The 17,866-nt window shown below is 47.6% G+C and overlaps 1 protein-coding gene across 2 annotated transcripts; it reads left to right on the top strand.

Annotated features, from left to right (window-relative positions):
* The first annotated feature begins 16 nt into the window (after positions 1 to 16).
* Positions 17 to 17,795, top strand: LOC111142772 (leucine rich repeat containing 41). 2 transcript variants are annotated; one of them, XM_022496066.1, is made up of 10 exons: positions 17 to 470; positions 4,125 to 4,211; positions 4,875 to 4,945; positions 11,034 to 12,177; positions 14,806 to 15,066; positions 15,633 to 15,797; positions 15,889 to 15,987; positions 16,558 to 16,680; positions 16,899 to 16,974; positions 17,072 to 17,795. In XM_022496066.1, the coding sequence occupies exons 1-10, from the start codon at positions 272 to 274 to the stop codon at positions 17,289 to 17,291; spliced, it is 2,445 nt and encodes an 814-aa protein (XP_022351774.1). In that variant the 5' UTR covers positions 17 to 271; the 3' UTR covers positions 17,292 to 17,795. The 2 variants fall into 2 exon arrangements, with proteins under 2 accessions (XP_022351774.1, XP_022351775.1); XM_022496067.1 differs by having other exon boundaries at positions 295 to 2,624.
* Positions 17,796 to 17,866: the final 71 nt, after the last annotated feature.

The following is a 17,866-nucleotide window of genomic DNA, read 5'->3' as shown; positions in this document are numbered from 1 at the left end:
AAACGCAAGGGATAGGGGGAGCTGGTATTTGCACCTGAGGAGGAGTTGCTAAGTAATGTCCCTTTATTCGCCCCAGTGTCAACTTCATCGATCTGCACATTTATTTTAAATATTGGATTCTAGGAGACTTGGAAAGAATGCGGATTTATTCGATGTTCCTTTAGCGCAGTTCCCGGTCTTACCCACATCGCTGATGAAACCGTCCTAACTGCTGACCTTTTCAAGATGGCGGTCCGCGGGTGCCACTCTCGGGCTCGCGCACCTCCCCAAGATGGCGGCGCCCGAGGCCTGGCGCGCCCGGAGTTGCTGGTTCTGTGAGGTAGCGGCGGCAACGACCATGGAGGCCACGTCCCGGGAGGCGGCGCCAGCGAAGAGCTCGGCCTCGGGCCCCAGCGCTCCCCCCGCCCTGTTCGAGCTGTGCGGGCGGGCGGTGAGCGCCCATATGGGGGTTCTGGAGAGCGGGGTGTGGGGTAAGTCGCGGGGTGAGGGGCTACCTCTGGCAACGAGCGGAGGCGGCCCAGCGGCCGGGGGGCGCGGGGGGCGAGGCCGGGAGGCCTGGGGCAAGGCCCAGCCCGGGGCGCTGGAAGCCACACCGTCGGGTCGGAACATGAATTCCGTGCCTGACCGGGCTAGACAGAGTAAAGGCGGGGACCAAATCGGCAGGTGGACGCGCACTGCGGCCTGGCTGGGGGGCGCGGGGGGCGAGGCCAGGAGGCCTGGTCTGGTGCCAGACTGGCTGGGCCCGGGAGACAGAAGCTGGAATGACGGGCCGGCCGCGGGCACCGAACTGACGCTCGGGTCGGGCCGGGCTGCGGAGTCTCGGATGTCGAAGCGACGGGCAAGGATGGCCCTGCTGCTTGGGGGCGGGGGCCGAGCTTGGGAGGCCCGGCCTAAAGCAAGGAGTCCAGGCCCGGGGCCACCTAGCCTGACTGACGCGCGGGGCCTCCCGTGTCTGCTTGACAGACCGCGGGTACCGAGAATCCGGAGACTATGCTGATGGGCGAAAGCAGCCCAGTGGATTGGAGAGCGAGGGGCTGGGGGAGAGGCCGAAGGGCTTGGGGCGCCGAGGCCTGTCGGGCGACCCAGGGTTGAAGGGAGCGCACTGACGACCGGGGCCTCGGGTGCCAATTTGCTGGAGCGCTGGACTGACGGGCAGGGCAGGGAGCGCTGGAGGCCACTCGGATTGGCCTGAGCGGAGGAAGGGCCCGGAGCGGGTGAAGAAGGGAGGCTGGAGCGGGTCAGCAACCGAGGGAGGCTCGAATGACGGACGGGCGGGAAGGGCCAGGGAGGCCCCAGGCGGAGCGACGGCCCGGGGATCCCGAATGGGAGGGGGCGCGTCGCCGCTAGGAGGCCTCGGGCTGAGTGCAAGCGAAAGGAGGCCCCGGGCCTGAAAGCTGCCGGGGACCGACGGCCCGGCTCGGGCTCAGGGTGCCCAGGCCGAGCGGCAAAGGCGGGCCCGCGCCGCCGGGCCGAGGGGCCGGGGAGGACAAGCTGACGAGGCCGGCCGATGGGCCTGGGATTAGGTCGGGCCTGCGCGGGCAGGGTCGCGCCGGAGAGGAAGCCCGCAGTGGTGGGCACGCGGAGGCCCGGCTTTGGGGTGGGCGCCGCTGGACCCAGATCGGCAGCTGATGAGAACAACTCGGGTCGGCCTTGTGAACACTGATGGGGAGCGTGAAAGAGAGGAGAGTGAAGGGTCTGGGGGGTAGGCCTGCCCGCATAGGGGATGAGGGAGGCCTTGGGCCCGACAGACGGGTGGTGTGAGGGGGTGGGGTCCAGAGGCCAGGGCTGAAGTTGAGTGAGGAGATCCAGGCCGGGCCTAGGGCCCAGGGAAGCGGGAGGGAGTGGCAGGAGAGAAGGCCTCAGGCCTTGAGGGGGTGAAGGGGTGGGGTTCTGGAGAAGGCCTCCGGAGTGGTGGTAGTGCCTTTGCCAGGAGGGAAGCCCCGGTAAGGTCAGGAGAGAGGGTTTGAGGTCCTGGGATTGGGGATTTGGGGGGGTTGCACCCTGAGGAGGTGGTTGTGAAGAAAAGGCCCTGAAGTTTGGGGGGAGGGGGTTGGGCCTCCAGGAATAAGCCCCAAGGCTGTGGAGACTGGTTAAAGAAGGCCCAGGGATGTGAGAAGGCCCTTGGTGAGGTGGGGGTGGGGCACTGATCCTGAAGAGGCCCAAGTGTCTTCCTGCAGTGGGGAAGACTGTTAGAAGTCCTCAAGCTGGTAGGGGGAGGGGATTGTGGAGGCCCTGTGCCCACAGCTGAAAGGAGAAGGGTCAGGCTGACCCATGGGAAAAAGGAGTAGTCTCAGTGGAACTGGGCAGGGAGCTCAAAAAAGACCTCAGAAAAATGTGGAAGAAGGCAGAGAAGATTGGCTGTATCAGCCTGGAGCTTCTAGGATGCTAAACTTGGCTAGGAGGGAAGAGGACTGGGAGTGAAGGCCCGGAGTTGGGAAGAGGAAGCATTAAAGGTGTAGGCTGAAAAGAAGAAAGGAAGAGCCTGGCTTAAGAAGAATGGAGAAATGAAGAGAGGAGATTGTGGATCATAGGGGATGAGACTCCGCAGTGGCTGTGAGAGGGGATGGCTAAACAGAGAAGATTGGAGGGACAGAGGAGAAAGAGCTCCTATGGGCCTAGCCTAGGTAAACAGTCACAGAGAAAAAGCTGAATCAAGTTAGGCCTCTTAGAAGAGCCAAGTAGGAGGCCTGCTAAGAAGTGCTGTTTTGGAGGAAGGTCTCAATGTGGGCTAACAGCCAAGAAAGGCTTCCTGGAGGTGGTGGACTAGGGTTGCTTTGTGTAGGGAGAGAGAAGGGTAAAGTGAGTAGAGGGAGCAGGAAAGGAGAATACAATGAGGAAACAAGTAGAATAGATATGTTATACCTTGAATGCCAGGATATGGAGCTTGGACTTTATCCTGAATTTAATAGGGGCCTACATTAATGTAATAGTTTAGGGAATTAATACTTTCATTCAGCAGGTACATTGAGTACTATGCACAAAGAATTATATCAGACTCTTGGACATCAAGATTTAATTATTCTACAAGTAAAGATAAAGGGAGATCCTAGAAGTTTTTGAAAGATTTTCCTTAGATATAGTATACTCTAAGATCTAAGACTTGTTCTTGGAAGGACAGAGAGGCTATTGACAGATAAGAATAATAATAGACAACATTTAATGAGCTTCTTATGGCCAGGCAGTTCTTAAAAAGATTACAAGCATGATTTTCTTTAATTTTTAAATGATTTTCTTTAATTTTGATAACAATATTGTGAGGTAGTTATTACTACCTCCATTTTAAAATTGAGGAAATGGAGTCTTAAAGATGTGAATTTGTCCAAGTATTCATAATTAATAGAATCAGAATTTCACCCAGTTTTGTCCAATTCTAGAGACTGAACCATTTAGCCACAATATTGTAAAGCTTCTCAACCTAGACATCAGCAAGAAAAGTTTTGTTTTTATGATATGTTCAATTTAGAGTTAGGGCCTAATTATTTCTGTTGTTCATAGGAAAGGACTAGTTCAGGATATTGCAGGGGCCCAAAGAATGGGAGTCACCAGCCTGGAAGAGTGGGAAGGGAATTCAGGAAAGGCTTAATAAAGGGCACATGCTACTTGAAAGATGAGTAGGTGATATGCTGAAAATGGCAAGGACATTCTTGGTAGGGAGCAGCTCAAAAAAGGCACAGAGGTAGAAAGCAGTGTAATATGTTAGGTAAATGAGAAAAGTAGTTTAGTATGGCTCAACTAGAGGAGGCAAAGCTGGGAACTGGAGAAGTTCGTAGGGGCCAGATTATGATGGACGTCTTTAGGACACATATCCAGTAGGACCTTTTAAATGCAGTAAAATGATTAAAATGGTTCATTATGCTAGGCAGAAGTGAACTGACCAGCTCCTAAATGAGCATATCAGCTTGCTTTTTTGTCTCACCCTTGAAGATGTGAATGCCCCTGAAATTCCAGCTGCCACCGAAGTGGCTGAAGATAAGTAGACTAGAGTTTGAGTTAGACTTAGGTTAGCTTCTGTAGGTTCCATTTGCCAAATGAGAAGTCAGACCTTCTGTTTTCCTTTCCATTAAGATAAATAATGCTTGGAACTCTGGGAGAAAAAAGTAAATTTTGTGTTTTGGTTTTTGTAGCCCTCCCAGGCCCAATACTTCAGAGCATCTTACCTCTGCTCAATATATATTACTTGGAGAGGATTGAGGAAACTGCCCTCAAGAAAGGTAAGTGTCTTTCTCACTCTTTCTCAGTCAGTGATTGTAAGCAAGGCACCATGATGTCTTCAGGTAAATATTACACCTGATACCCACATAGAACTTCAAGCTTTTCAAAAAGTACCCTCATACCTACTTTCTTACATGATTCCTCAGAGTGTCCAGTGAAACACAAAGCAAGTAATGATCCCAATTATACTAATAAAAGTGAAACCACAGGCACACCACAATTAATAGCTAACCCAGACTAAAGCCCAGATCTTCTGAATCTTCGTTTTTCTGTTTTACCATGCTGTCTTCCAAACCTCTCATTGGACAGATCTGTTAACAGCTAACATTTATCTAACTAACCCTGATGTGACAAGTGCTGTCCTGTGCACTTTACCTGGAGAAACTCATTTAATCTTTTCAACAACTCTATGAAATAGCTATTATCTACATTTTGCAGATAAGGAAACTGAGGTACAAAAAAATTAAGTAAACTTGCCCAGGGTCACAGAGCTAGAGTGTGGTTTGTTGATACTTAAACCCAGGCTGTCTTTAGAGCCAGCACTCTTAACTAGTCTGCTCTATTGCTCCTGTGAACCCAGAGAACGACAACATTAAAGGCTGATATGCTTCACTCATGGTGGCCCAAGAGCAGCCAAGTAAATGTGATATTTCTCCCCACAGGCCTCTCCACTCAGGCCATCTGGCGCCGACTATGGGATGAGCTGATGAAGACAAGGCCTTCCAGTTTGGAAGTAAGTTAAGGCACCAGGTAGAACTCTGGCCTGACTTTGCTCAGTGGAAGTAGGAATAGCTTACAAACACAGACTGGGTACTGGTAAAGTGCAGGGACAGGGATGGAGTGAATTTGGGAGGAGATGGCTTGTCACAGGGTTCTTGGCTCTGATGGCTTGTCACAAGGTCTTTCCATTTGGCATTTGTCACTGACTTGATTGCTCACCATGTTTGCAGGTAACACAAAACAGGGAAAGGTAGTGATCACAATGGATGGCAGAACCCAGATTCATAGATGTCTGGACAGGGCTGGAGCAGTGGTCAAACCTGACAAATGAAATTTAACAGAATAAACCAGTTTTTCACTTAAGTCTAAAAAATTCCAGTTGTATGACCTCAGGGTAGGAGGTGGAGGGGTCTGGCTTAGCAACAACTTGTATGAAAACGATTAAGGGGGTTTGGTCAACAATGTGCTAAAGCTACTGATATAATGACTCTACTCTGAGCTATGTGAATCAATGTAACTATAATATAAGCTGAAGGACAAGGGAGATGATAGGCCTGCGTGGCTCTGCAGTGTTCAGGCTATCCTGGAATATGGAGAAAGAAGTCAAGGCCACATCACGTGAGTCACATTTGGAAGACTGGAGATGTTGTTCCTGAAAAAGAAGAGCTGGGAACATGAACTATTGGAATATTTGAATGATTCTCACATAAAAGAGGGATTGATAGACTTGTTCTGATAGAAGCTAAAGAAGAATAAATTTCTGCTAAACTGAATGTAGAATTTATAAGCTCTGAGCTTATTGGTGATGAAACAAGCTAATGCCAGAAGTAACCTTCCCATCTCTGAGTGTTCAAATAGAGTCTAGATAACTACCTGACACAAGGGTATTGTAGAAGAAAATCAGCATTTTAAGAGAGGTTGGACAAGATGACTTTAGGATTCCTTTTAACCCTGAGATTCTGTTATTCTTTGGTTCAGATATAACTTGCTCTTATTTAAGCAGAATTTCTTCTGCTGTTCCATAACTAGGGTGCAGCTCAGATTGAGTTCAATAAACATTTACTAAACTTCCCACATACCAGGTCTTATGTTAGGTATTGGAAGCACAGACACAGTCCCAATCTCTCACATTTAGCGGGGAAGCCTGCAAACAAATACATTGTGCATGGTGGGGAAAGTGGTGTGGAAGTAGCAAGGAGGTTGAGGTAGAAGGGAGCATGACAGTCTTTCCTGGGAAGTAGTATTTGAACTGGGCTTTAAATGGTGGATGAGGCCAAATGATAAGAAGACAAGTTCTTATCAGGAGATTTAATTTCTGGGGATGCACTGGATTCAGTAAAATTCAGCTCCATATCCTTCAGCTTTCCACTTCCAGATCTGGACACAACTCCTGAAGTTCAGTAGGATAATCCTAAGGCTCAAGAAAGTCCTCAGGCACTATGTACAGGAATTAGGCCTTATGAGGAAGAAAAGTGAATGCAAGATTAGAAAACACTAACAGTTTCCTGAAACTTAAAAGTGTATGAGATTCACTTCGAATCTCAACCATCCCAAGCAGTATGGTGGACTAGCAGATGATGGAGATCGGAACATCATCTTAGAGTAAGCTTTTTTCCTCCAATATTATCTCAGGCTTTCTGGTAGTTTGTTATCTTTTCTTGTCTCAGAGCATTTCAGAATGCTTGGGAAGCCCCAGGCTTGGTAACCTAACAGTCCCCTAGACAGAGGTCATTCCAAAGGATGCCTTCTTCTTTTTTACATGACAGTAACCTTAACTTCATAATTCAGAAACACTTATTGAGTGCCTGTTCAATTCCAGGCACTGTGCTAGGTTCTAGGGATACAGTGGTGAACAAGATAGAGATAGCCCTGATTGCTTATAAAGAAATAGAATTTCAGGGACGCCTGGTGGCTCCGTTGGTTGGGCAGCTGTCTTCAGCTCGGGTCATGATCCCAGTGTCCTGGGATCAAGTCCCACATCGGGCTCCTTGCTTGGCGGGGAGCCTGCTTCTCCCTCTGCCTCTGCCTGCCACTCTGTCTGCCTGTGCTCGCTTTCACTCCTCTCTCTCTCTCTCTCTCTCTCTCTCTCTGACAAATAAATAAATAAATAAATAAAAGAAATAGAATTTCAAACAGTGTAGTACTACTGTATGTGTATTAAGAGATCTGTAGAATAAAATAGATATTCTTGAGACAAAGCAATGGGGAAATGAAGGCTTATTCAATAAAGGATTCTCTGGTTATTGGTTAACTATTTGGAAAAAAAAAAGAGCCTCATTTTACAATATACTCAAATAATTTCTATATGGATTAAAGATTAAATTGTAAAAAGTAAAAGCACAGAAAAACTAAAAAAAGAATAAAGGTGATTGTTATTTAATCTCAAGTTGGAGAGTGTTAATTATTAAATGGATAGAATCAAAAAAGCAAGCATGGACATATTTGGCCATATAAAATGCCAACACAATTTAAAAGGCACATAAACTAAGAAAGAATGTTTGCAACAATATTTGGAAAACAAGAGGATAGAGGGAATAAGAAAAACTATCCTAGTAGAATAAGATTGGGACAAGTCACAAAATATACAAAAATCTTCAATAAAATATATTCAATCTCAATAGTAAAAAAATGGGAAAGTATATAACTCTTAAATAAGTATATTATATACTTATCATATAAAAATAAGTATATATAATATAAAATAAATATATATTTATATACAATATATATTATTTGGCTAGAAATTCTATTTCCTAGAATTTATAGTATATAAAAATTGAAATACTCATGAAGATTTATTTCAGGATGTTCATTACAGCAACTTAATATCAAAAAGCTAGCAACAGTTTATTCAATATGCAGGAATTATTGATTATAGTACATTCCTATTTTTAATAATAAAGTCATATTCTGCAAACATCTAAATACATGGTGGTAAAAATGTGATGACATGGTGGCATGATGTTTTAAAAGCCCAGCATTTGAAACTATTCAGAATTGTCTCACTGTTATAGAAACAATTATCTGTAGCTATTCACATTTACAAAATAACTGGAAAGAATGGGTTTACAGATTTTGTTTATCTTTCCACAAACAATGTTTCTGTTATCAGAAAAATAGTGGACAATAGTTTATGAACATTTGCTGCTCTGTTTAGTACAAGAAAATGTTTAGCCTTCCCTAGTTTGTACACCTACTTCCTCCCCAACTAGTCCCTGAGCCACCAGGCTATGGATGGGCCAAGAACTGTGTTGGTAGGCAAGTGTCATTTCACCTCTTTGGTGGTGCCTCATTTCCCCTACTCTCGCCCAAAAGAATATGTTGAAATCATTGCATTCCCTGAGCAATAGTGTACAAGTCCACAAAATAAGTGCCTTGAACTATTAGGTATTTTTCAGCTTTGAAGTTTAGCAGAGATTCTTCTAAGGGGTGGTGATGGAATAAAATGCAGTGAACTACTAGCAGCTCATAATTGAGATAGTTGTAACTAACTTTACTCATTTAATCCTTACAACTCTGATGTAGATCGGTTACTTTCTGACTTTACAGATGAGAAACTGAGGCAGAAAGAGGTAAAGTGGCTTGTCTGAGGTTATAGTTAGTGAATAGCAGACCCAGGATTCAAGTTGAGGCTTGAACTTAAGGGCTGTGGAGCTTATGCTCCTAATCACTATGTCATGCTGTTCTCCCTACAATTGTCACCTGTCTGGGGTGTTCCAGTTTCAAATATTCTCTTCCACTGTCTTCATCAACCAATAAGATGTATGGAAAAAAAAAAAAAAAAACACTAAGTTACCTAAACTACATATTCCATACGCCATATGGTCAGAAATAGCCACAGTGTCCTGGTTCATATCTTTGTCCATATTTTAGGCCTAGAATGTCTCACTTGTGAAGTTAAAGCTTTGCTAGATTACCTGCAGGTGTTTTCCAAGGCTGTGAGCGTGGGCCAGCGAATGTGTAGGAAAGTGTTAAGAGGTAGGATTCGGGAATACCCTCTCTGCTTCCACTCGAGGCTGAATGGAGATTTTGTTGCCAGGTATTTTTTCCTGGTCCCCCAGCGCCCCCAAACTGTTGCTGGTGAGAGACGTCCTTCCCTCTTTTTGCTACCATGCAGTTAGTTCAAACATGAAGTCATTCCTAATTATTACCACAGCAGGCAGTGTTATGGGGAATAGCCAGGGCAAAGGGAATGCCACTTTTGCTGAGAACTACAGGGGTCCAACTCCTACCAAGAACCTCTGATATAAATTAAGGGTCCCTCTGGTATGAGGGAATGCATAGAGGTAGGGTAAGTACCAAAGAGAAGCATCCCTTAGTTTTGGGGAACCTCAGGCCCCCACTATCTTTTGCTTCCAGCTGAAAAAGCACCCTGCTTACCAGGCTCTGCCTCCATCAAGTCCATTTCACATTGCCCATCTGGACTAATTATCACCATTAGCAGTAACAGAAATAACATTTTGTATTTTACAGTTTATGAAGTGCCTTCACTTGCACTGTCTCATTTGATCTTCACAACAAACCTGTGAAGCAATTGATATTATCCATGTTTTACAGATGAAGAGGTTCAAGAGGCCTGAGTATAGTGGCAGAGATGACACCTGTGTCAGTCAGCATGTTGTGCCTGAGAGAATGGGGACTTAAAAGTCTGTGTGTCCTCTGGTGGTTGGGGGCGGGGTAAGCAGTAATTGCAAACCTCCTACATACATCAGAATCATCTGAGGGAGGTTTAAAAACACAGACGCATGGGCCTTACTGCAGATGCAACATAAGAGAATTCCCAGATACCTGGCATATGAATTTTCAAAAAAGAAAAGCTCCACAGTCAATTCTGATGTGCGCCAAAGGTTGAGAAATACTTGGATTCAGAGTTTTTCTTAAGTGTTCTGGAATACTGTGATAAAGTCTCATATGCATCAAAGCCAATAACTACTGCCTTGGAGAAAACTAACCTAAGATTTGGACCCTGATCTCCAGGAATTTCTAATCTGGTTGGGATAAAACATGTACACCATGAGACAGGCCTACCAACAATTAAGACCTGAATAATTGGAGTAGCAGAGGAGTCCCACAGGAGACAGGGAGCAGAGTAGAAGGGGGCATACAAAGAGACACTGAGATGAACAGCCTCAACAAGAGTAATATGTTAGGGGGCGCCTGGGTGGCTCAGTGGGTTAAGGCCTCTGCCTTCGGCTCAGGTCATGATCCTGGGGTCGAGCCCCACATCGGGCTCTCTGCTCAGTGGGGAGCCTGCTTCCTCCTCTCTCTCTCTCTCTCTCTGCCTGCCTCTCTGCCTACTTGTGATTTCTGTCAAGTAAATGAATAAAATCTTTAAAAAAAAAAAAAAAGGAGTAAAAATGTTAGTAGGTCCTCTCAAGAAGCCAGCAATGAAGAGCATTTCTGGCAGATATAGGAAACGGCATAGAAGGCAGGTTTGGGTCAGTAAGGTGATCATTTTGACCAGAGCAAAGCGTTCATGTGAGCAAGATGTGGGAGATAAAGCTTCTCAGAGGCCATATTGTGCCAGGCCAAGGAACTTCAGATTAGCCCTCAGCTGTGGAAAGATTTGGGAGGGGGATGTGGTTAAAGCAGAAGGTAATCAGATATGTTTTGCAAAGATGAATCCAGTGGATTTGCACGAAGTTTGGGAAGGGGAAAAGGAGATGGCGGGAACAATCAGGAAGCTAATGAAGTGGTCAGGTGTGAGGTGGTAAGGGTCTGAACAAAGGTGGTAATGGTAAGAATGGAAAGTTGGGATCAGGTTCTAGAAACAGACATGGAAGAAGTTACAGGATTGTTTCACTTGAATGGCAGGCACTATAGCAAATCTCTGGAACCAAATTTCCTGGGTTCCGTCTCAATTCTACCACTTACCGGTATAACCACAGGCAGTAACCAACCTTTGTGCCTTGTTTTCCCTACCTGTAAAATGGGGCTAATGGTAATACCTCAAAGATGTGAACATTAAATGAATTAGTGCAAATTATTTAGAATGTTGCCTGGCTCAGCAAATAGCCATTCGAAGGGAGGAACCAGGATGAGGATGGTTCAGTGGGTATCCTCTTAGTATCACAACTGTCTGGCATGTTCTCTGCTTTCAGAGTGTGACCTGTTGGCGAGCCAAGTTTATGGAAGCCTTTTTTTCCCATGTTCTACGTGGGACCATTGATGTATCTTCTGACAGGCGTCTCTGCGACCAGCGCTTCTCACCTCTTCTGCACAGCTCCCGCCATGTCCGCCAGCTCACCATCTGCAATATGCTGCAGGGTGCGACGGAGCTGGTGGCCGAGCCCAACCGCAGGGTTCTGGAGACCCTGGCCAGTTCCCTGCACACCCTCAAGTTCCGCCACCTGCTGTTCTCTGATGTGGCTGCTCAGCAGTCACTCCGGCAGCTTCTGCATCAGCTTATTCACCATGGGGCTGTCAGCCAAGTGTCGCTCTACTCCTGGCCTGTGCCCGAGTCAGCCCTTTTCATCCTTATCCTCACCATGAGTGCTGGCTTCTGGCAGCCAGGCCCTGGCGGCCCACCTTGCCGCCTCTGTGGAGAGGCCTCCCGAGGCCGGGCCCCATCCCGAGATGAAGGGTCCCTCTTGCTGGGCTCACGCAGGCCTCGCAGGGATGCTGCTGAGCGATGTGCTGCAGCCCTGATGGCCTCTCGGCGGAAGAGCGAAGCCAAGCAGATAGCCAGAGCTGCACCTGCCACCCGGGTAACACGCCGGAGCACACAGGAGAGCCTGACAGCAGGTGGGACAGACCCCAAGAGGGATCTGCACCCTCCGGCAACTTCCCATGAGGCGCCTGGCACCAAGCGGCCATCCTCTGCTCCAGCCACCAGCTCCTCTGCCTCTGCCTCCTCTTCCACATCCTCATCCAAACGGGCTCCAGCTAGCTCAGCCCCACAGCCTAAGCCCCTAAAGCGTTTTAAGCGAGCTACAGGGAAGAAGGGTCCTCGCACCCGTCAGGGGTCTGGTGCAGAGTCTGAAGACCTGTATGACTTTGTTTTCATTGTGGCTGGTGAGAAGGAGGATGGGGAAGAGATGGAGATCGGGGAAGTGGCTTGTGGAGCTCTGGATGGATCAGATCCCAGCTGCCTGGGGCTTCCAGCACTGGAGGCCTCCCAGCGATTCCGCAGCATCTCCACCTTGGAGCTGTTCACAGTTCCGCTGTCCACAGAGGCAGCTCTGACACTGTGCCACCTGCTGAGCTCCTGGGTATCTCTGGAGAGCCTCACACTCTCCTATAATGGTGAGTGTCCTGCAGGGGCAGGGATGGGTCTCACAGCAGCACCAGCCGTGTGCCCAGCCCTGTGGAGGGGAATAGGGAGTGTGATCAAGCAGCTGCACATGAGGCCCTGCCTGCTTCACAGTGGGACAGAAAGCACACACCTGAAATAGGGGCAGACTTCCATTGCTGGGGGCAAACATGAGGTCTGTAGGCTTGATTTAGAGTTGTAAGCAGAGGTTCCTGAGAGGCAGTGAGGGCCCAAAGAAGGGGTACATTTTAGCCATGGTAGGCAATCCACAGGCAGGTGGGAGCAGTGGAGTGTATTCAGGGCCCAGCCAGGGCTAAGGTTGGGTCCCCCCAGTCCTGTCAAAGCAGCTGTACAGACAAGAAGGTATAGAACACATTTTTATCAGACCAGCAATCTATGAAGCAGTCCTCAGTTCTTACCCATGCCTGGCTGTGCCCAGGTAGCCGAACTTCAACTCTGGGCAAATCCACCAATCTCCGTCACTTGCTGAGCACAGATGGAGAAAATCACACAACTGTGCAGACTGGTGCTACCATACATTCAGTCTTCAATCTTGTATGGATCCTATGTTTGCAACATTAGCTCCGATTCCTCTCCACTACTTCTACATGTTTTCCCCTTTCCTTTCTCAGCAGAGGACTTCACTTCCTACTTCAGAGAACATAGAAGCCATCACACATGAACTTCAGCTTGTTAACCAACCCAGAATTCTACATCTACACTCATCCTTTTCTCTTTCACAATGGGAGATGGCCATTCTAACTAGGGCTAACTCTATTACCTGTGCTCTGGACCCATATCCTCTTGCCTTCTTAGGAAAGCTTGTTTCTCAAATGCCTTAGTAATAACTAACTTTTATATACTGCTTAATATGTGTCTGGCATAATTTAAGTATTCTGTTAATTGGATCCTTACAACAACCCTATTGAGGTCAACTGGCTTACCCAGGGTAACCTCACTAGTAAACTGTAGAGCCAGGATTCAAACCCAGGCAACCTGATTCCAGAATCCCAAGATTTTAAACTCAATGTTGCCTACCTTCTCCAAGGTCTTCCTTGTCACTAAGTCCAATACATACTTTTCAGTCCTCCTCTTCTATTAATTCTTGGCCGCATTTGCTGCTATGAGACAGCCTTCATGAAATACTCATTTTCACTACCTCAAAAATTTTTTTTCTCCCTTTCTGGACATTGTTATCAATGTTCAGAGTTCCTCAGAGCTCTGCCATTTTACACATACGTCCTGGATGGTCTTGTCCATTCTTTTGGTTTCAAAAGCCAACTATGCTGAAGAATCCTCAATCTATGATAAGGGTCCACTCCAGATCTTTTTCCTAAACTCTAGAACCATTTCAGCCAGGTGACTACTAGATATTTCATAAACCAACCTGAATGCATCTTCTCCCCTCATGCTTGATCCTCCTATTCTGTCAGTGACCTTACAGCTCTCAGCTGCCCAGAAGACTGCTGGGCTCTTTCTTTTGCACCACATCTGTTTTTAAGATCTCTCAAATCCACTTATTTATCTCCACATCTTAATTCAAACTACTGTTCTCACTTGCATTCATCAACAGTTCCTCCCATCTACACCGTAGCCCCAGCATTTTTTTTAAATGCAAAGGCCATTCACTCACTTAAAAACCCTTCAGCAGTTTCCTGTCACATTCTTAGTTTACTTACAGGTCATTCGTGTTCTCACCCCTGCTTACCTTCGTAGTGTCATCTTGAACACCCTCTCCCCTCATACTTTACACACCAGTCCCACTGAGTGTTTTTCAGTTCTTGGAACCTGCCACTCTTCTTCCTTCGGGCCTTTATATATATTGAGCTCTCCCTGCCAGTCACTCCTCTCCCTCTGTTTAGCCTATCTCGTGTTCTTCAGGACTCAACTGGAAAGTCTTTACTGTTAGAAGCTGGACTGGGTACCAAGTACTCATCCTTTGTGTTTCCATAATACCCTACTTCCCCAGCTCCCCTCACATTTTTGTTGTCCATCAGGCTACATAGCCAGGAATGAGATCTGTTGCTCATCACTGTCTAGCAAAAACTATATTTACTAGGTACTGGTTAAGGTATAGTGGGAGGAATGAGTCCACAGGAAACCTGCTCAGTCCAAGGGGAGATAGTATTTGCTTTGTGGCATTAAGCCTTTGCTCTAACCCTTCTGGATTCTGTTCACTTTTGTAGGGTGTGGTTACCCTTTTTTTGCTCTATTCCCACCCAGTTAATCCTTTAAAGTATTCCCTACTGGGTCATTGTCACTCCACTGCTTAGATGTTCCATGTGACCTATAAGAAAAGTCCAGAGACTGCTGCTGCCCTCTGGGCCTGTCATTCAGCCTGCAGCACAAAATGCCCCCCCCCTTCCTGTTACTATCTTCTGTTTGTGACTGCCCTCACTGATGCAGTCACAGTAGGGCCATGGCCCAGTACAGTAGACATCAGTTTGCTGGTTACCTGAGGAGAAAACAAGACAATGAATGGTTGAGACAAAGGATTTTAACTAACCTGATCCAAAGCTCAAGAAATTTAGCAGTTATCAACAGAAATATCTGGAGTTGTCTCTGAATGTCACTTCTACTGACACTCCCACATGACTGACCTAACTTCTTTCCTGCCATAGGCCTGGGCTCTAACATCTTCCGCCTGCTGGACAGTCTGCGGGCCCTGTCAGGCCAGGCTGGATGCCGCCTCCGAGCCCTGCATCTCAGTGATCTGTTCTCACCACTGCCCATCCTGGAGCTGACACGTGCCATTGTGCGAGCCCTGCCCCTACTGCGGGTCCTCTCTATCCGTGTGGATCACCCCAGCCAGAGGGACAACCCTGCTGTGCCAGGGAATGCAGGGCCCCCTAACCACATAATTGGAGATGAAGAGATACCAGGTGAAGCAGTGTGTGTGTGTGTGTGTGTGTGTGTGTGTGTGTGTGTCCCAACACAAATGTGAAGGTGCATTTGTGTCCATGCAAATGTGAAGTTGAGGAAGGTGGGACAACCTCTGATTCAGGCCTGGTAAACTCATTCCTCAAAAAGGGAATGAAATCCATTCCCTCTTTAGAGCCTGCAGTTCAAAGATAACCATGGCCTGAAGAGGGCCCAGACCACTTATAAACCCAGTAGGAAGTGACCGTGGCAGATTAGTCTCTAGAAAGACAGTCTAGGTCATTCTTCTTTATATTCCTTTAGGTCCTGTTTCCTATGTCACCACTCTGCACACACTTACTTGCTTGAGTAGTCTAGTCTTCCTGGACTAAAAGTTCCAGAAGGGCAAGGACCAAATCTCATTTAGTGCTGTTCCCAGAACCTAGCACAGTACCTAATGTGAAGTGTATACTCAATGACAAGTAAATGAATCGAACTTTTTAGTGAATCTCTAAAGAACAGGATGGGACCTGCTCGGGGATAAGAAGGGAGATGGCCAGCGATAACCTTTTCTTCCTACCATATCCAGAAAACTGCCTGGAACAGCTGGAGATGGGATTTCCACGGGGAGCCCAACCAGCCCCACTGCTCTGCTCTGTACTGAAGGCCTCAGGTTCTCTGCAGCAGCTGTCTCTGGATAGTGCCACCTTTGCCTCTCCCCAAGATTTTGGGCTTGTGTTACAGACACTCAAAGGTAGGACCCAGCTAGAATGGTAAAGGGAGGGCAGGAGACCTTGCATCATTCTTTGGCAAAGTTAAGGTCTATGGCCTCTGCCCCCACACAGAGTACAACCTGGCCCTGAAGAGGCTGAGCTTCCATGACATGAACCTGGCTGACTGTCAGAGCGAGGTGCTCTTTTTGCTACAGAATCTGACTCTTCAAGGTAAGTTCTTCATCCAGAACCTGGGGCATTCCTGGATCTTCACTGTGGCTCTGCCACTGTTTCACTGAATGAGCAAGCCACTGTTCTGTTCTCGGCCTTACATCTTCAACTATAAAATTGCTATAGAACCTGCATGATCTTCCTTCTAAAAGGTCCCAAACTCAATTCCTCCTATACTAAACATGGGAAAATTATTAACTTTTAGAGTGCCTCACTTAAATTTTTACCTTTCAGTGGCTGGCAGAAATGGCGGTGGTTAAGGATAAATATGCTGTCAGCCTCCCCTTATCGACTTGCCCCTAATGCCCACTCCTGCAGAGGGCAATTAGTGGATGGGGGGGGATTAAATGGAGAACCATTCATGTAGAGAACCTCCCAACTGAATATCTGGGCTCAGTCTCTTGTCTGAATCTGATTTAGTTCCAGTCTTGCTTGGGGTCTTGGAAAATTCCCTTCTTTCTGGGCTTCTATAAAAACGTTCACACCTCTTGCTAGGGCCAATTGGGACGGGAGGGGGAGCACCAAGTCCTAATGATAGCCATCAGAATTTATTCTAATTTCTCTTGACAGAGATTACCTTCTCCTTCTGCCGTCTGTTTGAGAAGCGCCCGGCCCAATTTCTGCCTGAGATGGTTGCTGCTATGAAGGGCAACTCCACACTGAAGGGCCTCCGGCTGCCAGGGAACCGCCTGGGTGGGGGCAGGGCCCTGGGAAGGGACAGGGGGAAGGAGCCAGTCCTTGGACTTAGAAACTCAGTGGATGAAGGCATAGGCCTCTCCACTGGGAACATGGGGGTTGGAATATAGTTGTGTGCCGGAGCTTCAGGAGGCTGGGCTTCTCTCTACCAGAACTGGATTGGAATACGCTTGTTCCCTGTTGGGTGGTTACAGACATTCTCCCCTTCTCCCCAGGGAACGCTGGCTTGCTGGCCCTGGCAGATGTTTTCTCAGAGGACTCCTCCTCCTCTCTGTGTCAGCTGGACATCAGGTACACGGGAAGGGGGAAGGGACAAGGGATGGAGCTTCAGGGATATAGGGATTAGTTAGTTGTTTCCTGGGTGTCTAATCTGTCTCACCCCTACCAGTTCCAACTGCATCAAGCCAGATGGCCTTCTGGAGTTCGCCAAGCGGCTGGAGCGCTGGGGCCGTGGAGCCTTTGGTCACCTGCGCCTCTTCCAGAACTGGCTGGACCAGGATGCAGTCACAGCCAGGGAAGCCATTCGGCGGCTCCGGGCCACTTGCCACGTGGTTAGCGACTCGTGGGACTCATCCCAGGCCTTTGCAGATTATGTCAGCACCATGTGATGGGGCCCATGCTTCACAGACCCATGCTCAGTACCATCAGCTTGCAGGGGCTGAGACATGGGCTGTGACATGGGCTGCCCAGAACTTCCAAACACCAACTCTGTCTTTCTCTTTCTGCCACCTTTTTTTCTCTTTTTTCCTTCTTCCCTTGCACTGAGGTCCTGGTGGCCTTGATGGGGCTCAGCAAAGGTATTCCCAAAACTGGATGTAGAGCCTCTGGGCCCCTTACCCAGTACTCTGGGAACCCTGGGCCAGGTTATAGTGCTCCTCAGTCACTGAGGACAGCTCCCCGCCCCCTGCCCAAGGTTCCTGCTTTCCTTCCCGAAGCAGGCACCCAGGCTTTAGAGAAGTTTAGGAGTGTCCACTACCAGGCCTCTTCTCCGCTGGGCTTACCATGCTGCTCCCAGGCCTCAGTCCCTTTCATACCTTTATTCCTTTCTTTTTTTTTAACCAAAAAAGTTTTTCTTATAAAATAAACTTTGGGCAAACATCATGTGGCCCTCCTTGATGATTTTTGTCCCAGAGAACAAAATTCAGTAGGGTCCTATGGGGCAAGGAGCCCCTTTTCCCTGTCT

Source organism: Enhydra lutris, unplaced genomic scaffold (genome assembly GCF_002288905.1).
Source record: "Enhydra lutris kenyoni isolate GAN:26980312 unplaced genomic scaffold, ASM228890v2 scaffoldscaffold9, whole genome shotgun sequence".
Classification (NCBI taxonomy): Eukaryota; Metazoa; Chordata; class Mammalia; order Carnivora; family Mustelidae; genus Enhydra; species Enhydra lutris.
This window is presented reverse-complemented; position numbering and strand designations above follow the sequence as displayed.